At 42.4% G+C, this 25,688-nt stretch overlaps 2 protein-coding genes and 1 long non-coding RNA gene across 3 annotated transcripts; 2 read left to right on the top strand and 1 right to left on the bottom strand.

The window, feature by feature from the left end:
• Positions 1–312: 312 nt before the first annotated feature.
• PLAT (plasminogen activator, tissue type) lies at positions 313–8,954 on the bottom strand. The gene is made up of 13 exons (XM_068174566.1): positions 8,862–8,954; positions 7,802–7,841; positions 7,266–7,397; positions 6,761–6,874; positions 6,210–6,384; positions 5,546–5,637; positions 5,128–5,302; positions 4,698–4,783; positions 4,063–4,258; positions 3,415–3,551; positions 3,186–3,326; positions 1,620–1,768; positions 313–772 (listed from the first exon to the last, which is right to left on the bottom strand). Exons 1-13 carry the CDS (start codon positions 8,940–8,942, stop codon positions 614–616), a joined length of 1,677 nt encoding a protein of 558 aa, XP_068030667.1. The 5' UTR covers positions 8,943–8,954; the 3' UTR covers positions 313–613.
• On the top strand, positions 3,711–4,672 carry LOC137463400 (uncharacterized). Its single transcript, XR_010993907.1, has 2 exons — positions 3,711–3,831; positions 4,620–4,672. It is a non-coding gene; the product is annotated as an uncharacterized lncRNA (long non-coding RNA).
• A 6,224-nt stretch (positions 8,955–15,178) lies between the features above and the next one.
• IKBKB (inhibitor of nuclear factor kappa B kinase subunit beta) lies at positions 15,179–25,682 on the top strand. Its single transcript, XM_068174563.1, has 21 exons — positions 15,179–15,333; positions 15,406–15,500; positions 16,229–16,346; positions 17,105–17,174; positions 17,592–17,680; positions 18,152–18,241; positions 18,602–18,726; positions 19,057–19,164; positions 19,436–19,565; positions 20,027–20,221; positions 20,483–20,597; positions 20,937–21,060; positions 21,308–21,459; positions 21,573–21,634; positions 22,085–22,194; positions 22,453–22,502; positions 23,008–23,107; positions 23,288–23,435; positions 23,630–23,757; positions 24,485–24,575; positions 25,118–25,682. The coding sequence occupies exons 1-21, from the start codon at positions 15,229–15,231 to the stop codon at positions 25,184–25,186; spliced, it is 2,274 nt and encodes a 757-aa protein (XP_068030664.1). The 5' UTR covers positions 15,179–15,228; the 3' UTR covers positions 25,187–25,682.
• Positions 25,683–25,688: the final 6 nt, after the last annotated feature.

Here is a 25,688-nt window from a genome sequence, read left to right as displayed (position 1 = left end):
ATAAGCAAGCCATCCTGAATTTGCCCAGAGAGTTTAAGCTCAAACTCACTTAATTAATCGGTTTCAAACTGAAGACATAAGTAGTATATTGATCTGAAAATAAGCAGCCCATGCCTACAGCTTTTGTTTTTTCTATTGGGAACCAGCTTCTATTGAAACCAGCTTAAATTAGCAAAGTCAGATGCTCTGTATATACAGAGCTTAACGTCTGCCAGTTGTACAGCCAAGTAAGGAGGGAGATCAAGCTTTCAGGAAATTAAATGTCCCCTTCACTTCACACCCTTTCTTAAAACAATTTAGCTGCTAAAGAGATGCATGATCTCTCTCAGTTTATTCACTCAGGGCCAAAAATAATTTTTTATTGTACTTATGTGCTTTGATGCAATATGAAAGTTTGGTGATGTTGGGGAAAAGGATGATTAGCTTCTAATAACCTGTAATAGGGAGAGTATTATGAGAACATGCCCTTCCCAAACATTGCAGTTTGTCTTCCTGTTGTACTAGAAGTCATAAGCATCTGGACAAACAGGAAGCCCTGTCAGCACACTTAAAGCACCCAGAAAGAAGCTGTGAGGGCATGGTTGCAAGATTGGAAAGGGTTCATTTTTCTTTCTCAGAGTTTCATGGTGTCCTGAATCCAGTCAAGATAACGAGTCACATTTGTATAAACACCAGGTATGTCTTTTCGGCCACAGCCTATTCCCCAGCTGATGATTCCAATCACATACATACGATCATCCTTCATACAGACCAGAGGCCCTCCAGAGTCGCCCTACAGAGAAGTAGGAGATTAGTAACAATCTCTTTCTTTTGGTTTTGCATTGCTTTTCCCACCCCCTCTGGCTTTAGGGGTGCACTAGTGTTTACAGAAATACCTTACGTAGTATGCTCACAAATCAAGAGCTCTTAGTAACAGTACTTTTACCTAAGTCACTTTTATGTTCCAGACTCCCTCAATGCTCCTCTTATGGGGAGAGACACAGAAAAATGTAACACTGAAGTGTCTAACTTTGTATGGAGCTCATTTATGAAATGCAGATAAAATGTTGAAAAGAACAAAGAGAGGAAGGCCCTTATTCAAACTATAAAGATCCAAGGTGTGTTATACTGCTGTGTGTAACAGTAAAGCAAAATTATTAAATAGCTGTTTAAACAGAAAGGATATGGATTGAATGCACGCCTTCCTTTTTCCTCGTGTCATTGCTCTCTACCACCTTTCAGCCTTTATTCTTTTTTTTCTCTACTTTTCAGTAGAGGGGCACCCCCTTCCTCCTACACAACCTCCTGCTGAGTGTTTTGCACGCTCACATAACAGAAAATACTAGGAAATGCTGGGGTGGATTTTCCTGTTCAGTTTTGTGGTATTTCCTGTATTTGGGATTTTCAGTCTGTGTTGCTCTGGTTTGATTGCTTAAGTGATTCCTGCCTTCCTCTCCATGAGTGGTGGGGGAAGAGAAATGAAAGAGGAGCCACCAGTTCTGTTCATCAAAAGTCTACTAGAACTGCCATGTAGGCAAATGCATAACTTCTTTAAACTATTTTCTGAAGCTTTTTGTTTAGTTAGCTCAAAGTACAGAGAAAAGAAAAGAGACAAGAAAAAATAACAGAATTTAGTTTACCTTGCAGGCATCATCAAGGTTCCTTGTGTCTCCTGCACATAGCATATTTTCTGTAACTGTCCGGTTGTCTAGATACCGTGCTGTGCACCGACTGGCTGGGAACAATCTGACATGGCCTTCCTTCAGGTGCTCTGAATAGAATGGAGAAACTGGAAGAAAAATGACAATATAAATACGTATATATGTCTGTGTATGTGCATATATATGTTTTTTAAAAGTTGCAATTCCATTTCCATAGTTTAGGGGAGAGTGAATAGAAGTAGCTCTGTGGCTAAACTAAAATTTCCTTGCAAAAATGTCTTTTTATATCTTGGGTGTTCCACTTCAATAATCAGAACAGCTTAAATCTAGTTGAGAAACAATACTGTTTCTTCAGCAAGCTAGAGAGGTTTATGCAGGCTCCAAATTAAAGACTGCCAGGTTTCTTGTGTGGATAAGTCATCTTTGCACAGTTACATCAATCAAAGTGAAGTCATGGGAAATGTCTATGAAAATGCCTTAACTGTATGAAACAGGATCCTAACTTTTTAACATTAGACTTGCACTAACAAAAGTTAGATGCTTTGTCATACATAATACTGAGTAACTGGTACACTTATGTTGGAATGGAAGAGATTTGGGTGGTCAGTTTTGGATATCGGTTTTATTCTCCTGTATAGCTACAATTGCACGAAACCAAAAATTGGCAGGATTGTTGTTATTCAGTAGAGTTTTGAATTACAGTTGCAGCATCTTTTCCCTCTCAGAGTTTATCCTGTCCTCCCTGTAAGCAGTGCTGAGGACCAGCTTTAAAAGCACTTCAAAAATACTTTATGCCCTCCTTACATGCTATGTCTTTAGGTCTGTTCCAAAACCCCTATGGATCCAAACTCTGATTAGGTCTTGCGTGATGCATGCTTCACAGTTTTTGTCTTACTAAGTTTACAAGCTAGAGAATTTAAAGAAAATGGAAAAGGAAGGAAATAAAATAAGGGCTGGGGGGTTTTTGTTTGCTTTAAATACAGGTCTGACTTTGTACACTTTCAGACAGCTTTTTTTTCTGTTTGTTAAAGTTCACTTTAAAAACAATTTAACCAGCCTTTTAATGTATATCTGGGGTTTTTACTTCTTTAGTTTGTTTTTTTTTTTTTTTTTGCTAATCTCTGTATAGCCAAGGTCTCTTAGAATAATGCATCAATCTGCAACTATATGGTATATCAAGGCTTAACAGAGATGGATTTCTGTCCAAATTACAGTATCTAAATGTACTGAGTACAGAGGATGTGGCAGCCCTGATTGCAAATCTTATGTCTCTCCTACCTTATTCGTTGTGCCATTTTTTTTTTAGTTTTGTACTGTGAAGAGTATCAAGGAAGACTCTACTACTGACAGACCAACCCCTGCAAATGACAGAACTGAGATGAATAACTTACAGCAAAACTTGATTTTGAGTAACTCCTACGTACATTTTGTAGTGCTCCTATAAGCCAATATGATACATTATGCATTCAGTGATGCTAAAGGCTTGAATTCTTTGAGGGTAGAGGACTCAAGCTCTGGACATGTAGACTTTTATCTTCTACTTACATTCTTCATTTCTCCCATAACCAGAGATCTCACACTCAGTCCAGTCAGGCAGCTGCAGCTCTGGCGTGGGGAGGCAGGCTGTGCGGACAGTGCCTGTTTCAACAACACAGTCATCTGCATCTGAGTTCAACTGCAACAGAGCTGAACAAGGAAAAAATATCCCCACTTCATTAATCACAAACTTGAGCCAACCATGACCTTCCAGTCACAGAGTCAGAGAAGTTCTTACCAATATCATTGTTGAAATTTTCTGAGTCAAATGTCTGATGCACAGTGTAGTTCTTCACTTGAAACTTCTGTTCATTTTCCTCGGGAGTTGCTCGGGAAGTCCTACCCAGCACAATCTTCAGCTGATTTGTACTAAAGCTGAAGAAAAGAGAGTGTCTATTCCTGTTTTTACTGGAGTGCACCCTTCCCTTGAAGATGTGTTATTGGAAAGTCTGCTTTTTGCCTTTTTAAAAATTTATTTTTATTTTAGCTCTATTACTACTTTGTTACCCAGGCAGTTTGACTTCAAAGTAACTTATTTGCCTTCATTTTTGTTCTGTGTGCTTACAGCCATCAGGGCAAAGCTCCTCTGCCAGCCCCTTGCTGTTCTCAAGTTTCAGATGGTTCTGCATTGTGTGTTGACAATTCTGTTCTTAAAGTATCTGATACTCTCCTGTGGCACCTTAATGCCATCCTGCTAGTTTGCCCAATTAAATGCCTCTCTGTAATGCTCAGCACAATTAACTATAATCTTTAGTGCAGACTTACTGGGATAAAGAGGGTTTTTTTTTTTTTTTTCCAAGTCTTATACCCTTCCAGTAAAGCTATACTGGATGCTTCTATTTTCCAGACATTTTTTCCCCCAGATAGTACTGAATCCTCAACTTACCCTTCCTCAAAACAGTGAGCAGCTGACAAAACCCAGCAGGAGCTGATCAGAATTCCTCCACAGAGGAAGTGCTCTCCAGGCACTCGGTGATACTTCACAAAGATGGCAGCTTGCCACGGGTGAGCTGCAATGTCTGCGTAGGAACCACCTTTAATCCTGTACTGGCGTACTCTGTGCTGCCGTAAGCCACAGGTGGCTGTGGATGACAAACCCAAAAATAGGCTTTTTGTTCAGGCACTCTTGCTTTGAGTTAGGGCTAAGAGCCTCCTAGTCACCAGGCCATGTTGAGGCAGCCTGCCACAAACTGTTTAGTATTTGACTCATCCTTGTTTCCTAGGAAACTTGTATTCTGATTTGAAAAATACAGTAAGGAAACCCTGCCTTTCCTGTTCTCCATTTCTGCCATCTTCCCTTCTGGCAGACCAAAAGGCACTTCTGTGAGAGTGGAGCTACAGAATCTCTTTCTGCTCCAAAACGGTTTTCTTGTTTGTTTGTTTAACTCCAGCTCTTTTTTAACTGGAAGATGCTTGAGTGTAATACAGCTTTTTGCCCTCCAGATCTTATTTTAATACAGATGACATGCAGGACAGTAATGCTTCAAAGAAAGAGACAACCAGGAGTGCTGGTATCCTTACAGCAAGTAGGCACATTGCAGTACTCCCATGTGAGCTGATTTCCTTTCAGGACATGGCACCAGGGCTTGCTGTCATTGTCAGGATTCCTGTAGCATAGGAGAGAGAAGAGCTATTTTAATTATCAGATCTGCAGAGAGTTTGCAGAGACCTAAAGATATCAGACTGTGACCCAAGTGTATTCTTTTTGATTTTTCTAGAGATTCAGAGGGCCCTAAGGGCACATGAAATTTGCACTTGTGGAGTCTGATCTTAGAGAAGCATAAATAGGTCAGGTGGAATAAAATTACTATTGGGAGTGAGTTTCATTGTCACCAGTAATGTACTTCCTATGCTTTACTAATCCATGTAAAAGACTAGAGCCTTGCCTTAAGAGTACTGCAAGACAGTTTGGTGGTTTTTTTTTTTTTTTATTCTATAACCAACTGCATACCTGCAGAAATTGTGACTACCAAGGCCCAGCTGGTAGGCATCTCTTCTCCAAGCAGTATATAACTTGTTGACAAGGATTCGAGAATTCCACTTCAAACAGGTAGCTCCAGAACTGGTAACACTGTGGCTGCCACGGTAATCTGTGCCTCTTCCAGATCTGCAGTTGAGGTTCCTAGCTTCAGTAAGAAAGCTGCACATTAACCAATTGATGTGAACCTGTCAGTTCAGATAGAAATCCTAGGTGTGATTTCTATCAAGGCATCTATATATTACCTCTATGTATCTCATTCTCTCAGTGTTATAAATACTAAAACATGAGAGTCTCAACTTTTTAGGCTACAGAAATAGCCCAAGTTCACAGAGAACCCTTATATATGCAGTGAATAATGGAAATTCCAAAGTCCATTCCCTGCATGTACCTTTTGAACAGGAAGGCACATTGCAGTGTTCCCAGGTGTACCTTCCCCCTTTGTAGATATAGCACCAAGGTCTGGAATCCTCATCTGGGTTTCTGAAAGAGTTACAATATTGTGCATCATTATAAAGCTATTGCCAATAGTGACATGTAGGCCATCTACTTCGCTAACTTAGTCCTACTCTGCAGTGAAGAGTGGACTGAACCATCAGAAGTTGCTAGAATTCCTATTTTAATTATAAAAATGTGTAATACATTGAAGTGAAGATGAGATGGCAAGTAGCTAGCAGGAGTGGACAGCATGTTTGTGCAGTTTAGGTCATGTACAGGAAATACTATGTTTTTACAGTTTTGACCAGGATTTGAAGCAGTAGGAAACTGAATTACAAATGGAGTTTAGGGAGGGCTGGGAAGGGGCAAGGGAAAGCCTGTGGGGTGAGAGATACTTGCATTTTGTAGTCTGCCATAAACATCCAGTCTAGGAAGACCTGAAGTTCAGATATGTCTACAGATGTTGCAATTACTGCTCACGGGCTGCACAGTATCTGCACCTGTGCAGAATGTTCCCTGCTTGGAATCAGACTACAGCAAGCAGCCATTCTTTTGGTCCAGGCTCTCTGAATGGGCTGATTCCTGTGGCTCTGACCTGTGTGCCATCAGCCTCTCACCTGCAATAGTTGTGATTGCCCAATCCCAGCTCAGCAGCATCCTCTCTTTGGCCACTGTACCTCCAGTTCACCAAGCCATCGCTATTCCAATTTAAACATTCAGTTCCACTCTCTGTCATGCTCCAGGTACCCCTATATGTTACTCCAGTGTCTTTGTAGCATTTAACTTCAGTATCTGAACAAAAGGGAAAAAAATGTAAGGACAGCATTCAAATTCTTTCCCACACAGCTTCCCCAGTCTCTGTTCTGTTTAAATCTAGTTCTCAGACATCTTGTCTAGTAAGTCAGTGAAAATGCTCTGTCAGGCAGACTGTAAGTGTACATGAAGGTCTTCAGTTGCAAAATTCACAGTTTTATTAAGAGACACCTAGAACATCCCAGGTGTCCTTGAAAGTTCTTTGGTTATTCTAGCTTTAGAATAAAAAAGACAACTTATTAGAGAGCCTAGCCTACAGCAGGAACTTCTGGGTACCTCATCCTTGTGCACTGCATAGCTAACATCAATAGCATTGCAATAGCATTGCTCACAGCAGTTGATGTGATATACTCACCTATTTCACACTGCTTCCCTGAGAAACCTTGGTGGCACTGGCAAATGAAGAGTTGTGGGGAATAATATGCCTGTGAACACTGGCCCCCATTGTAGCATTTATTTCTAGTGCAGACTGTGGAATAAGCAAAAGACAGGAAATACTGTTAGATTTCACAGAAGCAAGAAGCTGGCAATGTATACACATCCTCCATTTTCCTGTCAGCCTCCTTTAGCCTCTTCTGGTTTTCCCTACCCACCTGGTATTGCCATGTTCTTACAGCCTTTTTTATGTAGTGCTTCCATTCTTTATTTGTTTCATTTTTTCCATATATTTTATTAGACTTCCTCAGCCCCATGCCCACTCCCACTTAACCCTGCCCAAGACAACGTACAGTGTTTTCATTTCTATCCTCTTCTATTCCCAGAAAAAAATTCTGTGCAGTAACTCTGGCCCTGACTGTGGAGTTCTTCTTTAGGATGATTAGATGGACAATCACCATTTCCTTTTTCTTTGTCATACATACCTCTGACAGGCACAGTGTGACAGCGACTCCGACCACTGTCGCACCTACAGTATTCTATTCTGCTCCCTGAAAGCCTCAGCCAGGTCCCCCTGTGTTGGTAAATTTCTGCGGATGAATTATCTGTGCAAATGGCTGTAATCAGAGAAAGGAAATCCTCTTTTAGAGAATACTGGAAAAGACCTCGCTGAGCTAAAGGACTCCCTTCTGTTTCCAGGAGAAAAGTATCTGTGATGGGACCATCTGTCTAATGGGTTGCCCTTTCTCCTTCTCAGACCACAACTGTCCCATCTCTTTCTTTGCTGTGCTGCCAGATGTACTATTCCACTATTGACTGGCCTTCTTTTCTTTCAGGAAGAGCAGAGGGAGGGGAAAACTTTGTTGTGGATGGTATTAATGGTCTGATATTTTGCCTTCTGAATCTCTCATCCACATAACCGTGACAAAAAGCTTTCAGGCTCTGTTTCTTCAACATCATGTGCTTTCCCCTCCCATGTTCATATTGCTCCAGCTAACATGGTTTTAGTTAGCCTGCTTACCTCTAGATCTGGCTCCTCGTTTGAAACGCATGTGTAAGCCCTGCAAGCAAAGAAGGTTAATTCTGTGAGTAACTGCTCTCTTAAAAATATGAGAGAACAAGTACCTTCAAAGAGTCAGTCTTTTTCTTGAGGGCATGTAAATCAGGGAAGCTCTGAGGAATTGTCTACCCTCTTGTCAGACAGTTCAGTGAAAAGTGCCTCTAGTAGCTCAATATGGGTTCCTAAGAATTGTAAAACATTTAGTTGCCACAGATTACCAGGTGATTGCTTGTCATTTGAGTGATGTGAACTTGGGATACATTGTACTCAGGTTGTGTGTGAAGTCATTATGCGCTCTCGGGGCATTGCAAATGCTAACTAAAGCTTGTCAGCTTTCTGCTGTTTGAAGGAGGTTCAAGCAAATAATTACCAAGGTAAATTCAAAAAGCAGTTACTTTTGTTCACTGACATGCAGTTTCCCCATAAGACTTTGTGGCTTGATTATCTTTAAGAGATGTGTTTCCTGCAGCCAATTAAATGAAATATTTTGGATGAAGTTTTATGGAAGAAACCAATTTAGAAAGCTTCTTTGAGTAGGCCACAAAAGAAAGAAGATGAAAAGAAGGAGGAAGGGTGGGCTAGCAATTTTTTGAGAAAGGGAGTAAACATTTTAGAATTGTGTAGCATTTACTCAAGTTGTGTGCGATGTGCGGCTTAAAGTGAGGGGACAAGGGAACCATTGATGTCCAGTTTTAAGTGAGAGTAGTGATGAAGATGATGACCATAGAAAATGAAAGGCTGGTTACAATGGAATTCTTATTAACAAGGAAAGACGACAGTGAATAGATACACAAATAATATCTGGAGAAGACTTTCTTACTGACATGAAAACCAACCAGGATAACACATAACGCATCCACAACAAGAGGTAGACTACTTTGTAACATTTATTCCTCTGACTTCTAGTGAGCTAAGCAGATTCTCCTTCTGACTGATGCAGACAGCTGGAGTCAATGGTAAGAAGTGCCGCTGAAAATACAGGAAGATGGCAAGAGAATTATTTGATGCATTAGCCTCTTACCTGGCACTGGGCAGTCATGATTGCTCCCACCAGCAGAAGGAGACATGGGAGTTTGCCCTCCATTTTGAGTGTTTTCCACATCAGTTCCAAATCTCAAATTATCTTTAGAGACAAAAAAAAAAAAAAAAAAAAAGATGTTGAACAAACAAGTTTTACAGTGTGAACGGAGTTCAAGGTGTAACTTTACATGAAAGTTTTAAATTATGAAAGTTCTTTTTAAACATTTTCAACCCATCGCTTCTCAGCTGTCTGGTCTAACTATCCTGGTCTTCCTGGGGAAACTGCCAGGCTGGACCCAGATGTGCTTTTACCTGATAGACTTAGAAACTTGATAAGCTAAAGCACATTCTTTTATGTCTGGAGGAAACTGAGAAGGTGTTTCCTGGGGAATAAGACAGAAGTAAATTCCAAGTACTTTTTCCCTAAATTGCAGGATGCCAACAGTACCGTGTGCACTATTAGAGAGATAGGCTTGTCTGATGGTGATTTGAATGCGTTAATTGAGATTGAGATTACTGACACCTACTTAAGAGATCTCTTGAGGAGACACAGACATCTACTGAAGGGTCAGTTTATGGTAACAGTGGTTTAAGAGGATTTGCATTTTTTGTATGATTGCTGCTTTGGGTGAGACTGAAGGCTTCTCTCTTGTGTAGAGGATGTGTAGGCAAAATGACTTTGCTTGATGATAGGTGAGGACAGTACTGCTGTGTCTCTTATAAGCCTTTAGTTTTTACTGTTATCATATGAGTTTGCTAAAAAAGGCAGAGCATGGCAGTGGTCTAGCAGGCTAGCTTTCGTTATGATAGTGTTGTTTATTTGTTGCAGCATCTTTCTGTATGTCACTTCTATGCAGTCGCAACTATAATTATTCCCCCTAATCCCTTCAGCAGCTTTACACTTCAAAGCCCTCCTCAGTCCACCAGAAAGAGTTTCTACTTGCTCCAAATCAATTTACTTACCTAGTCTGACTCCTATATCAGTACGCTTGGGAGAGAACCTTCATTGATCCCTAGTGGGAGATTGTGAAGGTGTGATGTAGATGTGGTGGACCTCCCCTGCTTTGAACAAGTCCCACACCAGAAGTCCATTTTCTCTCTTCCTTTTAAAATATAATACCTCCTCTACAAACCAAGAGCTGGGAGTGTGATACAATAGCAGGCACAAGATACAGACAAGAAGATACAATTTAATTTCTAGTCTCTAGGATTGCCCTGAAGTTCCAAATATTTGAAATAATATCCAGGCACTGTTGCCCACACTGTCACCTTTTTATCATCTATGTTATATGCAGAAAGCTAACCCAATTATTTGAGAAAACTACTACTTCCAGAAATCATGAGCTCAGACTCTGTTTATATAAAGCCAGAGAAGGCAGCTGGATAACAGCTGGTGAAATTGAAGTATGATACATGAGTCATAAATTGGGATTCAAGGCTAATATGGTTTTTCAGTAAAAAAGACTCTGTGGTTTTTCAGTAGTTTTGTCGTTGGGTTTCTTTCATTGTTTGTCTGTTTTAAAATTTGTTCAAAGCAAAAGGCACAAGTAGTCCAGTTTCTGAAGCAGAATCAGGAGTACAACAGGATAATTTAGGATGTGATTTCTCATCATCAGGCTGCAAAAAGAGGGGACTTAAGTTGCAAGTCAGACTGAAAAGATTCACAAGAACATCTTCCGAGAACCTTTATTACTCCATGCTTTATCTTTGAGTCACATCTTGATGATAAAATCCTTATAATTCGGTGCATCTCTCAGTGATTTGTATTGGTCCGTAGATGTCACAGTATGCTTTTTATATACTTTCAAGCTATTTTCTCTTTGGAAACATTTTGCGTTGTATAACAAGCCTTTTTAAAAGTGGTACAAGTGATTTTCAATTAATTGATTTTCAACATTCAATTTCAACTTCAATTGAATCTGAACTAAATCAGCAGCATTCCCAAAGCCGAAGCGAATGCTCTGAACTGCCATCCAGTCGCTTGGTTTCTGCCATAACCCTGTGTAGTATTCTTACTCCCTGCAGCTGTGGCTCATTATTACAGCTACACAGGTTTGTGTTCTGAATCCCACAGTGGCAATGTTTTAACTTGCAAATTGTTGGTATCACAGGGGATCTTTGTTGTTATCTGTGGAGAAGGCTTGAAGTTCTTACACCCGTAGGAAACAAGATTCTGATAGCTAAGGCGCTTTCAAGGAAAGCTTTGTTCAGTGAAACTACTTAGATCACGGTTGAGCTGCCTTGTTAGAATTCCTGCCTGGGAAGCACGGTAAAGAACTGTTGAAGCCTTAATTCTGAGGTACCTGCTAAGATGCCCCAAAAACAAGGCAACATCAGGTTTTTTGGGGTGGTTTTTTTTGGGTTTTTTTTGGGTGGGGTTTTTTTGTTTTTGTTTGTTTGTTTTTTGTGGGAGGACAGCTGGCCTAACTGATATCTTGGATGAAGTCCTAGCTACCTGAAACCAGCAGGAAACTGCAGATCATTTTCAGGGGGTAGCAAGAAACATCTTTTAAACTTAAAAATGTCCTTTTTATATTTTCTTTGCCTGGAAGACTGACATGAGGAATCTCTATTTAAAAAGCACCTGCATAGCTTAATCAAGTTCATCTCATACATTCATCTGTACAAGTAGGTTCTAGCTGTACACAGCAAGTGTTTATACTGCAAAGTGCTGTAGATAGTCTCTCTAAAGTGGTTTTGCATCAGATGTCACATCCTGTCTTCCACTGATTTCTGTTGCCCCTGTTCAGGCTATCTTAGCTTATAGTGCTGCAGCCTTTCCCCCTCTCCCTGTGGGATACCTGTCCATCCACTGATGGCTGCTGTCCCACTATGCATGGAAAACTGGTAACAGATGTTACCATGTGTTAATTTTCAGTTTTGGGAAAGGTACAACTTAGGCCAGTCAACTGGAATGACAAGCTGTCAAATTGAAATCATATGACTGTTTGAAAAGTATGTTTACAAGGCTCCAAGCAGAAACCTGCAAGCAATGTGCATCTGGTAGGGCTCTCATAAACAGTGTGCGGCTTTCCAATCAAAAATACTAGACCAATAAGTCAAAGACCTAGATGTGATGTTCTGACATTTTGATTCTACACTTTCAAGTACATTAGGACATAACAATATGTGATACCTTAAATTTGTCTCTTTTTGCTGAAGCATCATCAACAGGAACACTTAAAACACCACATATTAACATATTATTACTAACAGCCTTTCTAAGCAGTAATAATGTGAGCATTATCTTACCTATGTGGAATAAGACCTAAAAAATAGCTGTAACTTATCAAATGTGAACAAAAAGTCATTAATCATGGAATCATTTAGGTTGGAAAAGACCTTTAAGATCATTGAGTCCAACTGTAAAACTGACATTGCTAAATCCACCACTAAACCGTGTCCCTAAGTGCAACATCTACAGAAATTAAAAGTAGCTCTCTTTCCTCCCAATGACATAATTCGTCCATTCCAAAATACACTGTTTCTGAATCTATAGCCCTCATAGCTTTCTTGATGATGATCCACTGTCTTGATATAGTTGAAGCAACAGACTGCAGACCCTTGCTGTTTTTTCCTGCCTTCTGGATGAAGCGTTTCTGTATCCCTTTTCTGAACCAAGCAGATGAATAGCAGATTTGAACTATTTCTCCTTAAAAATACAACAAACAGACTTCTGTTTTGGGGGGAAAGAGCTACAAACCCAAAAGAAAACAAAAGTAAGATGCTGTAGTCTTTGAAGACATTGGAGGAAATGAATATTTTAAAGTCTTTGTTTCTGAAATCATCCTCAGTATTTCCTGTGGTTTTGGCCACATTTAAGGAGAAGCATATTTAGGGAGAAGTGAAGATGGCCCACCCTCCTCCTCCTCTGTGTCCCTCCATTATAATGCTTTGGAACCTGGGGTGAAAGGTATAGTCTCATCTCCTACTGGGAAGATTAGATAAATTCTCTTTTTGCAGCTAGTTCTCTGTGTCACCTTATCATCAAGTTATTTCTCCATAACTCTTAATTTCTTCTGCTAATGTCCTTTGTGCAGGAAACTCCTCCTTGCCAAACTGGTCAGAGCCTAAGGCTGTCAGCCCTTTCCCTAGAAAGCTTCAGCTTTCTTGAAACAACTGAAAGTTAGCAGCTTTACCTACACTATGAATTTCTACAAAAGCAGGAAGGCAATAGCTCAGTTAGTTAACTATCATGGTGCTTCATTTATTAAATTGGGTTTTATTAAATAATAATATTTAATAGTATTTAATGACAGTGCCATTGATGTTGAAAACAGGAAATGCCCTTTTTGAAACAGGTGCAGAGTAGTGCCTACCTTTTTGCTTTTTCTCTTCTGTACTGTCTTGATGATTTTCTTTCCAGACCAGTCTAGGTTTGTGTTTCCTGTGCGTCTGCTCTGATCTCTCTGTCCTACTTGTAGCGCCACTCGAGGGGGTGGAGCGTGCTGATGGAGCTGGGCCATGGGGCGTGCTGTCCGCATCCCACCCCTTCCTGAGCCTCTAGGGGATGGTCCAGGCAGGCGGCTGGCGTCCGGATTGTCGGGGAGGGAGTCCTGTGCGGGACGGGATACTTGCTAGCATGCTGCTGGATTTTACAGCCAGTTTGTTTTGTTCTTTCTCATTCCCAGTCAGAGAGCAGATTCAGTTTTCAAAACAATTTTTTCCCCATTGAACACCTTATTGTTCAATGACAAAATAGTACGTATCCCTTACAGCTACCTGTCCTGTCCCATTATGCTTCTAGGAGTGTGAGTGAATGCACAGCTGTATTATTTCTAATATAATTAGAAGTCTGCAGTATGTAGACTTAGTCCTATTAACGAGAAACTCCTGTTTCACACACAAGTGTAATGTGCTGTGCTCCTAATTAAGATGTTTGTCAGAGAGGCCCTAACCCGATTGTGGAGCAAAGCATGCCCTGAACAGAGCCATGGGAGAAGAAACAGGGGAGTTTTCAAGTTAAATGAGCAAAACTTCTTAGAACTTTAGATACAAATAAGGAACAGCATGTTGAGGGCCAGAGTTACATATTCACTGATATTACTCATTCTAGAAAATTAAGATCTACTTACCAGAATGTGGTCATGAGGTATTCAGTTATCAAAGTGTGGCAGACAAATGTGATGATCAGTTTTAGAGCTGATCTTAGGGCATGTTATGAAAACAGTCATTGCTGCAATTATTAAGTGATGAATGTGTCCTACCTGCTTGGAACTGAATCACTAGCATGTGACACACTAGCAATCAAGCTCCTGACAGAATTTAGTATAAGATGTAAGAACCAGTATGTGAGGGACTTCCATTTTCAGCAGCAGCTGCGTGGAGTCCTCGTTTGGAAAGCACAGCACTGGTTATTTTGCATAATGGTAAAGATGAACCACTGGGTACTCTGTATCTGCATGGAGATCTGTGTCAATATTATCAAATTTATTTCTCCGAGAGTCACAGTGCTGGTGATAACATTACTGCGATAAATCTGATTTAAGTGTAGATGCATTTGACTGTTTCTGGAAGGGACTTCCAGTTGTTGAGATTGAACACTGCTGAATGAGCAGGGGCTAATTTATTTTATTTTTTAAGATAATAACCATTTGATTTCTAGATTAAAGATTCTAACAAAGTGATGGCCATGGGGGAAGATTTCAGAAATTATTTCCTGGCTTTTCACAGCTTAAGGACAACTATAATTGCCTACAGAGTGTGGTGCCATTTGTAGGGCTTAACATATTTTAGGAAAGCCAGCAATAAAAGGGTCTGTTCTCTCAAGCACCATCTACTGGCTTTTCTCTAAGTTGATCCTCAGGATAATTTCAGCAGGACTGTTTAATGGCAGTGACGAAGTGTGACATCATGACATCCCACAGTAGGCCCACGTCACCCTGACGGGAACCTCTGTGGCCGGTGGCTTTGGCAGGTCCAGCGCAGGCGACTGGAGTTGTGGTAGATCTTGGAGTGCACTTTCCACCCTCGTACTGTTGTGCGTCTTTGCGGTGGCATTAAAGCACCTCACGCCAGCCAGCCCAGAAGGAAGAAGTATCCAAACCCGATGTAATGCCCAGAATAGCGCTTTGGCTCGGGCGGTGCGGTGGGAAAAGCAAATGGTGCGTTCCGGATTGGCAGATCTTGGAGATGCTGTGGGAAGAAGAGACAACTCGGCAATTTTACTTACACAGCCCACGAGCTGTTCTCTCCTCTCCTCCCGAGCCCCTGACTACACGCGATATCGCGGCCACGGCGATCGCGACTCCCCCGCTCCTCGCCGGGGCGGCCCCGAGCCCAGCGCCGGCCCGGCGCGGCCCCTTTAAGGGCGGGCGCTCGCGCCGGAGCCGGAAGCGTAGGTCCCGCGGAGCGGAGCCGGGCCCGCCATGAGCCGCCCGCCCGCGCTGCAGGCGCTGACCTGCGGCCCCTGGGAGATGCGGGAGCGCCTCGGCACCGGCGGTTTCGGCAACGTCATCCGCTGGCACAACAAGGTAGGCGGTGGCCGGGCCCGCGGCGCCCCGGTTCGGGACCCGGGCTCAGCCCAACCCTTGCTGTGTCCACAGGAAACCGGCGAGCAGGTGGCCATCAAGCAGTGCCGGCAGGAGCTGAGCCCGCGCAACCGCGACCGCTGGGCGCTGGAAATACAGATCATGAAGAGGTGAGGCGGGGCGGCGGTGTTCTCGGGCCGCGGCCGGTGCCCGCTTGCTCCGGGCCGGGCGGAGGGGTCGCTGCGCGGTGTCGGGTCAGTGCCCCGGGACGCGTGGCGGAGGCGGCCCTGGAGCGCGGATCTGACGGGTGCGCTGAGGGAAATGCTGGGAAAGGCTTTCGGCCGCCGGCCGCCAAGGTATCCCCTTCCGGGAGGTGCCCGGTCCGCTGAGGCGGCAAGTGCGTGTAAGTTCACGCGTAAGAAAACTTCACGTTTTGCTGCGTGAGACTCTTGGGTCTCACACTGCCGTCTTCGTCTCGTCTGCTGTGCCCTCAGCGCTACAACAACGCTGCTACCTAGCCGCTGCTTTGCCTGACTTAATGTCTGTGCTGGGGCAGTCCCTTGGGGTGTTGGATTAACATTTTCGGGTGTAAGTGGTCTGATTGCAGTGTGGGTCTTTTCTGGACGGTGGCAACAGACTGCCTTGCACTCCTTGCAAGGCTTGTTGCTGTACCTTCCAGACAGATCTGTAATGCATATGTGTTGAAGAAACACACTGTCTTGCATGTGAAATGCCAGAGTTGGAAGGAGTCTAGATCCGTGAAAGATGCAAACCTTTAGAATTCACTCATTTTGTTTCTAAAAGGATTTGTGACCATGTACGACTTTAGGTAATGACCAGGAACATGTGAAACTGTATAGCAGTTGCAGAACGTACTTACCTAATTTTTGTTCCGCAGACTGAACCATCCCAATGTGGTGGCTGCCCGTGATGTTCCTGAAGGGATGCAGAAGCTCGCACCAAATGACTTGCCATTGCTGGCCATGGAGTACTGCCAAGGTGGAGACCTCCGCAAGGTGAGATCCCTGGGGTGGTAACTAAGGAATGGATCAGCTTCTAATCTTATCCTAGGTTTTCTACTGAAGTTTTCCCTTAAAACCTTTGCTTTCACATCCTGATGCTTTCTAATTCTAGTCATGGCATCAACAGGTGTTGGTGGCTTGGTCCTTGGTTCAGCTTTTGGAGACTTAAGTGCTTTGTGAAACTTTTTTTATTTTTTTGGATGCAAGTGACACTGTGAGGAGTTTGCACATAAAGAATGAGGGCAAGTGTAAGGGATGTGCAACAGTATACGAGTATGGCCAAGACCTTTGTAAGGGTAGGTGCATCTGTAGGCTGTACCCTTCCTGAAAGTGATTAACTCCTGTGTGTCATAGGAAGAAGTAACACATGATAGTTCTAATCCTCAGGCTTTTCTGACCTTTGCTATAATCTGCCCATAGCTAAAACACAGACTTTAGGCCTGATATTGGAGTTGATATTGGCAGGCACAGGGGAAATGGCAAAGAGGGATGGAACAAACAGAAGGATGAGAATGGGATGACAGTGACTTCTTTCACCTGCTCCTTTATCCTCCCATGCAATTAAAATAAGGCTGATTTAATTACAAATATGTAATTGCTGCTACCACAGGTCACAGTCCATAGAATTTTGTGCTTCTGGAGAATTTAATTGTTGTTGCTGAAATTTCTTGTATCCCTGAGAATTTGCGGGACTGTGGGCCTTGCTCAGGGTAGAGGAAGGAAAGACTGCATTCTGTGTTGCTTACTTGCAGTACCTGAACCAGCTGGAGAATTGCTGTGGCTTGCGAGAAGAAGCTATTCTTATCTTGTTATCTGACATTGGTAAGTGGTAGCAGTACCTTCAGTTGTCTGAGCTATAGAAACCGTTTTAGTCCTGAATCCACTCTCTAAATATACAGCAGTGACCTTAGTGACTCCATTTTAGACTGAACTTTTATGATCTTGATCATCTACCAAAAGTGTTGGGAGTGTGGGGAGGTCCTTGCCTACTGGAAGCTAGCCAGTGTTACTACAGTTTAAAGGAAGAATGTGAGGGAACACTCAGAGAGAGAACTCAGTTTGTGTCCAGCGTTCTATGATGCTAACTTTACACCTTACACTTAGTGTTTCATTGTATGTTTGATTGTACAAGGTTTGATGTGAAAGCCATGCTTATTGCTAGATAGAACTGAATCCTTACTGAGCTCGTGCTAGGTACTGTTACTTATGCTCTTAAAATTGGCTTTTTCTGTGTTTCAGCTTCTGCTCTCAGATACCTTCATGAGAACAGGATCATCCACAGAGACTTGAAACCAGAGAACATTGTGCTGCAGCAAGGAGAACAAAGGGTAAGCAGGAAGCAGTTGTCTCTGCTTGCACAGACAAGTAAGCTTACAAGGAACATGCATGTGCTTCATGCAGTTACATGGTCCCTCTGCAAGAGCACTCAGCCCAGGATAACACCTGTCTCAGGTCACTGTGTCAGATGAATAGTATTCTGTGTGCAGCTGAGATAAGACATTGTGTTAGACATCTGTTAACACCTGACATTTCGACTTTCAGCTATTAAGGAAAGAGCCAGACTGTACCGATTGACCTAAGATTGGAAGGAGCTAGATGCATAACTGCTAAGTGTGCTATGACACCTTCAAATTCATTGTGGTTTTAGGAATCTACAGTAGCCTCCCATTTCTACTTCTGTCTCTTCACTGGCACCTTTCCTGTATAGCCTTGAAGAGCTGAACCTTTTCTTTCTGCTGTATGATGTGCTTTTAACAGGACTTCGGTCTAGCATTCTTATTCTCTGTTGTGTGTTTCAGTTAATACACAAAATCATTGACCTTGGTTATGCTAAGGAGTTGGATCAGGGTAGCCTATGCACATCCTTTGTTGGGACTCTGCAGTACTTGGTAAGAAAGGAATTCAGGTAGAAGAGCAGCTACTGCTTTCTAGTGGGGTAGAATTAATTGTTATCAAGCTTTGGGCTGGGATTAAGTACTTGCATGGTAAGGGGTGTGTTTATGGTGCTGAAACTAGTGAAGGTGACTGTTTTTTTTGCTGACACTGGGTTTTCTGCTAGTTGCTTCTGTTATAAATAAGCAGGAGTGCCAGTAACCAGGAATGCTGCTCACTCCAAGACGGTCTTAAAGCATGTGAGAGGCAGCATTCAGTAATGACTTTAATCGTTTGTACAAATGTTAATGAGATGTTAAGGGATAGAGAAAGCTCAGGGCTGGGTGGCTTTGTCTCATGTGTGTAAACTCTATCAGGCTCCAGAGCTGCTGGAACAGCAGAAGTATACGGTGACAGTGGATTACTGGAGCTTTGGCACGCTTGCCTTTGAGTGCATTACAGGCTTCCGACCATTCCTACCCAACTGGCAGCCAGTGCAATGGTGAGTGAACCGTGGCTGGGTGATAAGTGGGTATGATGTGACTTTCCTGTTTACAGGAAGTAGAAGTGTGGTCCCTTGATTCTGAGGATAATATCCCTATGTTCCTTGCCCTTATGGAAAATGACCCCCTTTACAGGAGTTTGACCCACCTGAGCAAGTTCAACATTCCTGATACTTGCTCTATGGGATAAGGGCTGACTCCTGCAGGGCAGATAACAGAAACCAAAGTGGCATCTGTATTATGTCTGTCAAGAGTAGCTCTAAGAGCCTAATAACTTGCAGGATGGGAGAGGCAGGCAATTATTTCACCATTGTGCTTGCTTACATTAGGCATACAAAAGTGCGTCAGAAGAGTGAGCTGGATATTGTTGTTTCAGAGGACTTATCTGGAGAAGTCAAGTTTTCTAGCCGTCTGCCCTGCCCAAACAATCTGAACAGGTGAGTACTAGAAATTGCTGTGCTGAGATAAACTGATTCTTCTGCAAAAGGACCAAGATTATATTATATGCCTTACTGTGTTAATCTGTGAATAAATGGAGTGCCTAACACAGGCAGTACTATTATCGCTTGTCAGACTTGTATAGTCTTGGTTTCTGCCTTTGTGACGGGGGAGGGGGGGAGTTTTGTTAGTCCTCCCACACAGAACAGGCCATGTGGTTACTGCAAATGCACTTTTACCTCTTCTGATCTCCTGGTTTTTATTGCTCAGTGTTTTGTCTGGGAGGCTGGAGAAATGGCTGCAACTCATGTTAATGTGGCACCCACGTCAGAGAGGTACAGATCCTACATATGGACCCAATGGGTGTTTCAAAGCTTTGGATGACATTTTGAACTTGAAGGTAAGCAGTAGGTCCATATTACCCTGAAAAGTTTTCCAGAGAGTAGTTGCCTGTAGTCTGTGAGAGGAGAGGCTTGAATCATAGACTTAGGAGGAAGAGTGAGGCAGAAACCCATAGAACTGTCTCCTGACAGTTAGTGACAGATGCTTTCCTCTTGCTTCTTTGAGGACAAATACTCCCTGAGCTTATTAGGAGTAGTGAATAGCTTCTATGCATGCTTAGTTCCATATTCTGATAGAGGATTCTACAGCTGAAGGTATTTAATTGCCATTCTTGTCCTCTCACTTGATGGAGGAGAAGAACTTTGCCATAATGTTAGAAAGTAGCTGCAGAGTGACTTCTTGAGTCTGGCAAGTGCTTTGAACAGCTTTTTGGTGGTCGTTGTCTCAGTCCCTCGATCTCTGCTCTAAGGCTGAAGATACATTGGTCATCTTTCTCATGCCATGTTACTCTTCTTGTAGTTGCTTCATGTTTTGAACATGGTTACGGGAACTGTGCACACCTACCCTGTGACAGAGGAAGAGACTCTGCAGAGTGTGAAGACCAGGATTCAGTCAGATACAGGAATTCCAGAACAGGACCAGGAACTACTGCAGGAAGCAGGACTTGCATTGTTTTCTCAGAAGCTGGTCACTAAACATAGAGCTGATAGCAAGGTGAGTATGGATATTCCCTTTCTTGCTTTTGAGTGAATCAGAAGACACTGCTCTCACTTTGGGATCACAGGACTTGGCATGCTTTTGCCAAGGTAACCTCACAGACCTGACAGCCATTGTAGCATAGGCACCTATGCAGGTGCATAGGCACCCTGTTGCCTTTGGTGTTCTTTGTGTAGCTGAGGAGGACTGTTCCGTTTACAGTGTTACCAAGGCTTGCTTTTCCTGAGAAAACCTAGTTGGGTCTTCTGTCTTCTGCAGGTGAATGATACTGCAGCTGCAGACACAGACCTTCTCTTCCTCTTTGATAACAAGAAAGTTTCCTATGAGGCTCAGGTGGCCTTACGTCCTCATCCAGAAAGTGTTGACACTATCCGTAAGGACTTTCTCTGATGTGAATGTGAAGGGAGGGGGTCTGTGTTGAGAGCGGTGTCCATGTTCTGCGGTCTGTATCATGTACAAAGAGTAGAGGGAGCTTTTACATCAAGAAGCAGTAAAATAGACTGTCATTCATTCAATTTATCAGAATAACTGAAAATGGAAGTGTTGGATTTTGATATACTGGGGGGTTATCCTGGGGGGTTATCCAGCTCTAGGCTTTGCAGGTGGTAACATGCCCCTCAAAGGAGCAATGTTTTGGTCTGTTTTGTGATAATGCAACTTTCGGGCTTCATGTTGATACGTACGTTTCCCTTTTCCCCACCTCTGTTTTCAGTTCAGGATCCAAAGAAGAATCTCCACTTTTTCCAGTTGCGGAAAGTGTGGGGTCAGATCTGGCACACAATCCGGATGCTGAAAGAGGACTGTAACCGGCTTCAGCAGGGGCAGCGAGCAGCCATGTACGGTGGCAGTTTCTCTAAAATGCTTATCTCTGTCTTTGTGCTCTGGTGAAAGGGAAGACAGAAGTGGGACCCTGTTGGAATGGGGAAGCCCATGATTGTAAGCAATTAGTGAAAAGCTGAGAGTTAGCCCTGTGGCACAATTGCATTTGTCCTCAATGTTATCTCAAGTGTCTACTTAGGATGTTAGTGGAAGCCTGATGGATTTTTATTTTTAGAGGCTAATAGGACCTTCTTGTCCATGCAGGATGAATCTGTTGCGTTACAATAGTACCCTCTCGAAGATGAAGAATTCAATGGCCTCCCTTTCTCAGCAGCTGAAAGCAAAGCTGGACTTCTTTAAAACAAGCATCCAAATTGATCTGGAAAAGTATAAAGAGCAGATTGAATTTGGAATTAGTGAGTATAGCATCTGGCAAACAGGTCTTTTCATGCCTATTATCCTCACTAAAACACCTACCCCTTTCTCTGTGAACCTGAGAAAGCCAGTCACTCTTCTTTGATTCCTGTAGCTTCTGAGAAGCTGCTGTTTGCCTGGAAAGAGATGGAGCAAGCTGTGGAACTTTGTGGGCGGGTATGTTTCTAAATCTAACGGCTTATCATAAAGAAAAAGAGGCTTGTTTTTATTATCTCTCCCCTCCTCCCCCTTTTACTTCATTGTCCCTGCCTTAAATAGAAACTCCTTGTGTTTGGACTTACTCCAGATTTCACATTGCCTTGGTTTGCATGGCACCAATTTTGTCCATTACTTGTACTACCTGAAGCTTATTCTGTTGTAAGGCTTAGGAGAAAGATGGAGATCTTGGGGAAACCTCAAAAATGTCGTGGAAGCTGTTTTATCCAAGAGCACCGACCTAATTTCCTTGAATTGAAGTGACTCCTATTCTCATTTGTCTTTGGCCAAGGCTGCTGTTTGCATCTTGCAAACAGCAAGAAATATGTGTTTAGAAATATGAATCAATGTGAGTGGTAGTGTCTCTAAGTATGAGATGATTCTGTTGCTTATGTTCTACCCTGCTTTCAGGAGGATGATGTGGACCAGTTAGTGAAAAGGATGATGGCCCTGCAGACAGATATTGTGGACCTGCAGAGAAGCCCACTAGGTCGTAAACAAGGAGGAACACTGGAGGATTTGTGAGTTGAACTACCTTGAGCTTCAGATGCAGAAGTGTTTCTAGCTAAGCTTACTCACTACAGGACAATGAAAGGGCTATTACTTCCACCCAAATTACAGGGGACTGGGAGGACTTTAACACTAAAGATGGCTTTTGACTCATCTGTCATTGGTCTGAAGTGGCAGACAGGTATAGAAAATATTTGAGTTCTCAAACTATTTGTTATTAATTTTGGTTCTTTGGAAAACCTTTGTTTTTTCCTGCTTTTTTCTTCAAGAGAGGAACAAGCCAGAGAGCTGTACCGAAGACTGAGAGAGAAGCCAAGAGGTAAAGGACACTTTACTCAAGGTCAGCTTGCTTTGTGTGGATAGTAACTTTGGAGATGTAGTAATGATCACTGAGAAAACTATCTGCCTTCTAGGCCTGCCCAGACACTAGCAGCACATGGGCTCTCCTGGACTTGCCTTTTTCTCCAGAGGGGACTCAGGGAGTCTGTTTCACACTAGGCCAGCTTGGTGCTTTGTAAGCTGTTCTCAAAACTCTCTGGAACTCTTCTCAGAGCAGGCTGTTGCCACAAGCATATGCTGCTGCTTCTGTGTAGGAATGATAAAAGATATGGCTGTTCCTTTGATACATTCCCAACTCTCCTTTTCAAGTTCTTTAAATTTTGAAGAAGGTGGTGAAAATTCAGTGTAATTCATCCCACACAAATCTGCATATCCCGAACTTTGAATGCTTCAGGATTGAAGCAGTGATGGAAACAAGCCACTAAGAATCTTCTCACTCTGTCCTACAAACCTACCTTTCTGTGTAATACTGACTCTCATTCCAGATCAGAGGACAAGCGGTGATAGCCAGGAAATAGTACGACTGCTCCTACAGGCAATCCAGACCTTTGAAAAAAAAGTTCGAGTCATTTATGCTCAGCTCAGGTGAGCTTTGTAGATTTTGTTCAGAGTTGAGAGAATGCATTCTCTCTTCCAGTGAGAGAAGGTTTAAAACTCAATGCACACAGCTAATGAGATCTTGCAGTGTTACAGGAAATATGTAACTTCAGGAATGTTGTCCTACTTCAGTGGCCCACATGTGATAAGTTTTTACTTTTTTAATAGTAAAACTGTAGTTTGCAAACAGAAGGCATTGGACTTGTTCCCCAGAGTGGAGAAAGTGATGACTCTGATGAGTGAAGATGAGGAAACAGTTGTTAGGCTTCAGGAGAAACGACAGAAAGAACTGTGGAACTTGCTGAAAATTGCTTGTGTAAGTAAAAGAAAAACTCCACTTTAACCCAAGAATATGGTTTGTAGCATAGGTTACTGAAATAATAGTAAATTGAGTGTGTCTTGTGGTTATTTTGAATTCGTATTAAAGCCAAGTTCCAGGTTGTCTCATATTCCTGGCTGCTGAAAACTAGTGGAAATAATTGCACTCTGAATATTCTGTGTTTTCTTCAGAGTAAAGTACGGGGTCCTGTTACTGGCAGTCCAGAGAGCATGAACACATCACGTCTTGGTAGCTCGGGTCAGCTGCTGCTGCAGGTCCCTTCTGGAACATACAATTTATCAGACTCTGTAAGAAAAAGGTGAGGCAAAGTCTGGAGTTCTTCAGCTGCTAATGCCAGCACTACAAAGCTGGGCTTCCTGCTTTATGAAATAATGGCACACAGGGTTTCTCATATTTTGCACTTCATGTTCAGCTTGCATTGTCAGCAGTCTTGGTTTACTTAATAGTTAGACTTCCTGGGGCTTGCAGATCTTGCTTACAAAAAATGGGGAATCATGTATACCTTCACTTCCCCCTGCCTCAGTAATAGCAGTGGTTGTTTTCTTCCTTTAATCTGAGATGGTTGGGCTCACTTGGAAGTACACTGCCAGCAAGAACTGTTGAAGCATTGTCATGCAATGTCATAGTAGCTGAGCTGTATCATTGAGGAGACTGCTGTAACCAAGCATGTGTAGTTCTGGCTTGCTTAAATGAACTGGGTCACCCACCACTTGGAATGAGAGACCTTGGTTTGTTTATTTGCATATTGCTCCATCTTTAAGTTTATAGGCTTCTCAGCTTTTTCTCTAGCAATAGTGGTTCCACATAGTAAGAACCCAATCCCATCCTGAAATACATTTCCTTGCCCCTGTGTAATAACTCAGGGGCTGCCACCAACTTTTCAAGTTGCAGTATGAATTACAGGCCTATGACCCGACTGACTTCAGTGTTCTGCATCGTATCTGCCAGAAATATTTCTTGATGATAGAGGCAACATCTCCTTAAACTGTCATAGAAATTAATAGCGTAATAATTGCCCCTTTCAGTGAGGAGCTACTGCTGGAATCTCAGAAACTTTGTAGCCAACTAGAAAATGTGATGCATGACACAATGAAGGATCAAGAGCAGAGTTTCTTGGTAATGTATTCATTCTTCTATAAATGGACTGGGGAAGGGCATGGCTTCTAAGTTCTGCTTCTGCAACTTTGCCACCACTAATATAGCTAATTGAAATCTGCAATTTACTCTTAGACAAGAGGCGAGTAGGAGCTGCAGAGATAGGAAGCACTTGTTCCCTCATAATCTGTTGACTGACATATTCTGCTTGCCTAGACTGGGAGCCACGTGCTGGGAACTTGTGCTGAACAGTAAAGGATGGGGCAAAGCACTTGGCCGTTGTACAAAAATACTGCAAAACTGCACACAAATTTAAGATAATTGGGTGGCAGTACAGTGGTGGGCAGGGATGCTTAATTTATTGATGCAGAATATTAAAAATATTGTAAAATACTAGAGTGCAAGTAGGTTAAGTGTTTAATTGATAGCAGTCATGTGGTTCATAATGAAAGTATATTGACCAACTTGTTCACAGTAAATTTTTTTAAACTCATTAACAAGCTTCACTTTTATTCTAGAAAAACTCAACTGTAAGCTAGCACTGAACTTCATTTATTCTTTAGGCTCTAGACTGGAGCTGGCTGCAGCTTCAGGTAGAAGAAACAAACAGTCCAGGACAAACAGAGATGTAAAATCACTTTGGTTGCCTCTGAAGCCACGCTACTTTGGGAAGCCAACTGTGAAAAGCTGCTGCCTCTGAGAAGGGAGTATCAACTGCCTTCTCCTACTGTCACCAACTGCTTATGTGATCCATAGGGCCTAGTTTTTAGTATCCACTTGTCAATTTTTCACAAAGATACAGTAGGGAATGCCTGTTCTTAACTGCTTGGAAAATGTTCTTAATTGTGCCTTAAGACAGCAGATACTCTGTCCTGATAAATTTTCCCTTAGGCATCACCTGGTGGCTGTTTTGCTGCATTTTAGGCTTTCTAATGAACAATGGATGTACACCTTCCTAATGAACTGTGAACTTAATTTCTTAACTTTGCTGATTTGCACTTTTTTTCTTTAAGTGTAATGGTTGTACTTACCTAATACTTGTTTCCTGTATGGGAACGAAATGATCTAAAACATGTAAACTTTTGGTTTGCTCTTTTTGATGCGCTCAATAACACTATAATGGAAAAAGCTGCT

This window comes from Anomalospiza imberbis, chromosome 28 (genome assembly GCF_031753505.1).
Source record: "Anomalospiza imberbis isolate Cuckoo-Finch-1a 21T00152 chromosome 28, ASM3175350v1, whole genome shotgun sequence".
NCBI classification, from domain to species: Eukaryota; Metazoa; Chordata; class Aves; order Passeriformes; family Viduidae; genus Anomalospiza; species Anomalospiza imberbis.
The sequence above is the reverse complement of the archived record's forward strand: the minus strand, read 5'-3'. Positions and strand labels throughout refer to the sequence as shown.

Excerpts from the sequence above, each read along its gene's own strand:
- PLAT (XM_068174566.1), bottom strand. The coding sequence starts at position 8,942 with ATGTGGAAAACACTCAAAATGGAGGGCAAACTCCCATGTCTCCTTCTG. Across the intron at positions 7,398-7,801 it reads ACGAGGAGCCAGATCTAGAG|CCATTTGCACAGATAATTCA; the intron begins GTAAGCAGGCTA and ends CTCTGATTACAG. Across the intron at positions 5,303-5,545 it reads TGTGCCTTCCTGTTCAAAAG|CTAGGAACCTCAACTGCAGA; the intron begins GTACATGCAGGG and ends TTCTTACTGAAG.
- IKBKB (XM_068174563.1), top strand. The coding sequence starts at position 15,229 with ATGAGCCGCCCGCCCGCGCTGCAGGCGCTGACCTGCGGCCCCTGGGAG. Across the intron at positions 16,347-17,104 it reads AAGGTGGAGACCTCCGCAAG|TACCTGAACCAGCTGGAGAA; the intron begins GTGAGATCCCTG and ends GCTTACTTGCAG. Across the intron at positions 17,175-17,591 it reads TATCTTGTTATCTGACATTG|CTTCTGCTCTCAGATACCTT; the intron begins GTAAGTGGTAGC and ends TCTGTGTTTCAG.